At 36.9% G+C, this 5,186-nt stretch overlaps 1 protein-coding gene across 1 annotated transcript; it reads right to left on the bottom strand.

The window, feature by feature from the left end:
- Positions 1 to 1,136: 1,136 nt before the first annotated feature.
- GCK72_015446 (uncharacterized protein) lies at positions 1,137 to 2,860 on the bottom strand (the record flags this gene model as incomplete). Its single annotated transcript, XM_003091859.2, has 3 exons — positions 1,137 to 1,241; positions 1,297 to 1,431; positions 2,759 to 2,860. The coding sequence occupies 3 exons, from the start codon at positions 2,858 to 2,860 to the stop codon at positions 1,137 to 1,139; spliced, it is 342 nt and encodes a 113-aa protein (XP_003091907.2).
- Between the last annotated feature and the right edge of the window lie 2,326 nt (positions 2,861 to 5,186).

Genomic DNA, 5,186 nt, shown 5'->3' with positions numbered 1-5,186 from the left:
GTACAAGTTTTCTTCGTGGGTAGATCCATAAGAAATCGAAAACACTTGAATTCGAATTTTCTAAAGATTTTTTTTACTATAGGTTACAGTAACCCTCTCTGAGAAAACATTGAGTGCAGTGACTTTGAAAAAGTACAGTACTCCGGATTACTGTAGATTTGACACGAAGGTTTACTGTATCTCTTCTGGGTACGGTAACCCAGATCCTAAAAACTGAAAATTTGGATCCTAGGTACAGTAACCCGGATGCTCAAAACAAACCATTTGGATCCTGGATACAGTAACCCGGATCTCAAAAACATAACATTTGGATTCTAGGTACAGTAACCCAGATCCATAAAACAAAAAATTTGGATTCTAGGCACAGTAACCCGGATCCTAAAACCATAAAATTTGGATCCTAGGTACAGTAACCCGGATGCTCAAAACAAACCATTTGGATCCTAGGTACAGTAACCCGTATCCCAAAAACAAAAAATTTGGATTCTAGGCACAGTAACCCGGATCCTAAAACCATAAAATTTGGATCCTAGGTACAGTAACCCGGATGCTCAAAACAAACCATTTGGATCCTAGGTACAGTAACCCGTATCCCAAAAACAAAAAATTTGGATTCTAGGCACAGTAACCCGGATCCTAAAACCATAAAATTTGGATCCTAGGTACAGTAACCCGGAAAAATTTTTACATCTACCGCCTCCTACTACAGTAACTTTGACTACCATACCCCTTCCGTATAGCTACAGTACCCCAGAATGGTATGTAGCTAGGATTACTGTATTTTTTTACTAGAAAAAATTTCCAGCAGGACTCGACCAAAAAATGATATGTGTACAGTCAGAATCTGAAAAAAAACCTGTCTTGAAAAGAATGTGCTAGAACCAGATTAATTGGTATTTTTCTATTTTTCCCCTCCCTGCCATTAGTATATTCCCAGTAGGCGCCTAAAATGAGTCATTTGTCTGAAAATCTCTGAAAATCATCTGAAATTATAGATTGTGCTGGTGGAAATTGTGGTTTGTGATAGGGAAATGGATTTATTGAAAAAAAGAAAATAATTAAAAATTTTTAAATTTTAAAGTAAAAAAAAGAAAAATTAAGAGAACCCGAAAACCATCCAAAACGGCGGCAGCAGATTATCGATTTTCTTCAAGTTTCACAAGAATCTCCAGACTCAGAATACTCTCCTTCTTATCGATTATTTTGCCCTGAATCTCCATGATTTTTTGACGGTGGTGGTGCTGAAATTTTTGGAATTTTCAGATCCAAATTTTCAGATTTTTTATTAAAACTCACAATGCTCTCCTCGGTCAACCGAAGACTCTCCAAAAAGTGGTCCTCGTCTTCTGAATCACCCTCTTGGGGATCGTTCTTGTTCATTATAGATGAACGTTGTTTCACGGCGTCCGCGAATCGCAGTTCTTCGTGCTCCTGGAAAAAAAATTATGAAAAAATGTTTTCAGAAATTTTCATGACATTTTGCAATCTGAAATTTTAGGTATCCTTTTTCTACTGTTCCGTATCATTTATTAAATATACTCTACTTATAATGGGTTACTGTAGATTACTGTATCTCCAAAAGGTTACAGTAGCTTTTTTAAATTGCAAAATTTGAAATTTTGGGTTTCAAACGTTATTTTACTCCGCAAAAAGTTTTTTTTCTTGAATTTTCAGCCTATCACAATGTTATTTTTCAATTTCCTGGTATCCTTTTTCAACTGTTTTGCTTCATTCACTATATATACTCTACTTATAATAATGCTTCTGAAAAATTGGAAAGAATTCAAAAGTGTCTTTTTCCAAATCGTCATTGCCGACTATCTATTTGTAAGTTCACACAAAACGCGTCAAAGGTGCGCCAGCAATTTTAAATTTTGGCTGCGGGTACCTGACTAGTGTCTCTAATATAATAAAAACCTGGCGTGCCTTCGGCGCGTTTTCTAAAAGTTTCAATAGTGTGCTATCTGGCGCGCCTTGGGCGCATTTTCCTGGTTTTGAAAAAGATGATATGATAACTGTGCTAGTCGGGTACCTCCAGCCAAGATTTGACATCTCTGGCGCACCTTTGACGCGTTTTGTGAAACTTACAAATAGATAGTCTGCAATGACGATGTGGAAAAAGGCACTTTTGAATTCTTTCCAATTTTTCAGAAGCATTATTATAAGTATTAGCGGCCCACCCCCTCTTACAACTGCGCCCCACCGCAAACGAGAGATTATCGGTGAGAGACGCAGAATTTTTTCTCGCGCGAACAAATATTTTTACCATTTTTGACCTATTTTCGCTGTTTTTAAGAACAAATTACATAAAAACTTTCGAAAAATAGTGAAAATAGGTCAAAAACTGTGAAAATAATTGTTGGCGCCAGAAAAAAAATCTGCGTCTCTCGCCGATACTCTCTCGTTTGCGGTGGGGCGAAGTTGTAACGAATTTGCTCGGCTAATAGAGTATCATTCTTATATATAAAACGCATGTGGGGTTTGTCCATCTGTCCCAATGTCCGCAAATTTTGAGAAATGAGAAAGAAAGGCGGCCGGCAGCCAGGCTGGTATATAATAAATGATACAGAACAATAGAAGAAGGATATCAGAAATTTCAGATTGAAAAATGACATTATGGTAGGCTGAAAATTCAACAAAAAAACTTTTTGCGAAGTAAAATAACGTTTGAAACCCAAAATTTCAAATTTTAACATCTCAAATCGCTACAGTAACCTTTTCGAAGCTACAGTAATCTACAGTAACCCAACACACGTACCAAATTAGCCTGTAGATCTCTCAACTCCTCTCTCAAATCCACCAAATCATGAAGACGTTGTCTTCGCTCCATTGTGCCGGCACGTCCTCTGTCAATTGACATCCTCTTTTTTTTCTGGAAAAACCATTATACTCATAATAACAAAAATGCACATATAGCTAGTAAAGGACTTCGGCTTAGACAGAACATCGGAAAAGAGCATCAACAAAAAAGAAAAAGAGGGGAAGAAGACAAGGAAGAGGACAAGAAAATAGGAAAAGGAAAAGGAGAAGAAATAAGAAGAATCAAATAAAAACAGAAAAACGAGAGGATGAATGTGAAAATGTGAATGTGAATGTGTATGCAGGAAAGAGGAATTGCAAAGAACACGAAAAAAAAGTTTTTTGAGATTCAAGGAGGCGTAGAGCAAAGGTTGAGGGGGAGAAAAATTCACTTTTCTTCAACGACATATCTCTGCAAGGCTGATAGCTATCAAAAAGTTATCAACTAAAAAAATGTGCAAAATTTCATGATCTACATTTTTGTAGTTGACTATTTTTTGATTGGATTTTACCCTGAGGAGTTACACCGTTTCAAAGGTTAGAAGCCGCAAAAAGAGAGGGCGAGAGAGACGCAGACAACGAGACACTCTCGTTTCTCTGCGTCTCCCGGGTGATTTTTCACGCAATGTAGGCATTGCCGAAATGCAGAAAATAACAAATATACAATAAACCACCAAAGCGCCAAAATTTCAGACATGATGCATCACCATAAAAATCACACCGCTGGCGCACCTTCGGCGCGTTTTTGAAACTTTGAGGTAGACCTATCAGGCGCGCTTTTGGCGCATTTTCTATAACTATTTTTTACTCAGAAATCTCAGAAAACGCTTAAAAAGTAGTGTTTTTACTCAAAAACGCTCTGAAACACCAAAAAACTACACCGCTGGCGCACCTTCGGCGCGTTTTTCTAAAAGTTCCCGGATTGTCCTATCTGGCGCGCCTTCGGCGCATTTTTTGGTATTTAATTAAATGATACAATAACTATACTAGTCAGGTACCTACAGTCAGAATTTGAAATCGCTGGCGCACCTTTGACGCGTTTTGTGAAACTTGCAAATAGAGTCGGCAATGACGATGTGGAAAAAGGCACTTTTGAATTGTTTCCAATTTTTTAGAAGCATTATTATAAGTAGAGTGTATATAGTGAATGATACAGAACAGTAGAAGATGGATGCCAGGAATTTCAGATTGAAAAATGAAAAAAATCTTTCCCAAGTTTTCAAATTTCCTTTTAAAAAATTTCTCAGAAACCTCAAAAACGGCCTGAAACGCCACAATGAGCAAATATTTTTCAAAATTAGTAAGTATGAAGTAACTAAACTCAAAAAAAACCACCTTGTGACCAAAAAAAGGTGGAGAAGTCAGTCAGAAGGTGTTCATTCGAGCATATGAAGGGGGAAATATGAAAAATATGAAGAGATTAGCCCCCACCCCGCCTGAATTTCATTCCGATAAATAACAACAACATAACATTTATATGTGCTTACTGAGAAAACACTTTGGCATTACATATATTGAAAATTATGGGTATTAGGATTTGAAAATATTTTCTGAGTAAAAAATGTAAAAATCAGCACGGCACGCTTCTTACAACCGCGCTCTACCGAAACCGCAGAAAATTGTGTGCGAAATTGAGAGACTCAGAGAAAAAGAGACATTTTCAAGGGCATTTCGGTGGAGCGCAGTTGTAAGAACTGTGCAGAGCCCGTAATTCGTAAATCTACACCCCTCACGTAAACTCACACGTAGACCGGTTACTGTAAGGTCCGTAAATCTACATCTTCCGTAAATCTACCTTATAAGATCGCGGGAACCCCGTAAAACCACAAACATACTACCGTAAATGTACACAAACACGTTTCATACGTGCACAGTCGTAAATCTACACAAAATGGTTTCGTAAATCTACACAAGTCCCATAGCACTGCAAATTTACAACAGCTTTATCTTTGTAAATCAAGTTATAATCCACCGTTATTTTATCCCATTCCAGTAAAATCCATCTGTCGTAAATCTACCCCGTAAATCCACACTGGAAAACTATTCCCGTAATTTGATACAGATGTATGTAAAAATTGAAAAATTTGAGAAAAAATACACATTTTTAGCCCGAAAATATGGTTTTTCTCTCAAAAGTACCAAAAAATCGGCAAATTTCAACTGAAAACTGGAAAATTTAGCTGAAAATGTTAATGCCATAGCCATCTGACGTAAAATCTACCCCGTGAACCCACAGGTAAAAAAAATTTCCGTAAATCAACAAATGCATCGTAAGTCTACACTTAACCTCATGACTCCTAAATTCCAAATTCAAAAATCACTTTTTTTTTTCGAAAAACATAGAATTGACTCCTAAATTCCAAATTCAAAAATCACTTTTTTTTTTC

Source organism: Caenorhabditis remanei, chromosome IV (assembly GCF_010183535.1).
Source record: "Caenorhabditis remanei strain PX506 chromosome IV, whole genome shotgun sequence".
NCBI classification, from domain to species: Eukaryota; Metazoa; Nematoda; class Chromadorea; order Rhabditida; family Rhabditidae; genus Caenorhabditis; species Caenorhabditis remanei.
Note: the sequence above shows the minus strand (reverse complement) of the source record. Positions and strands in the feature narration are given on the sequence as shown.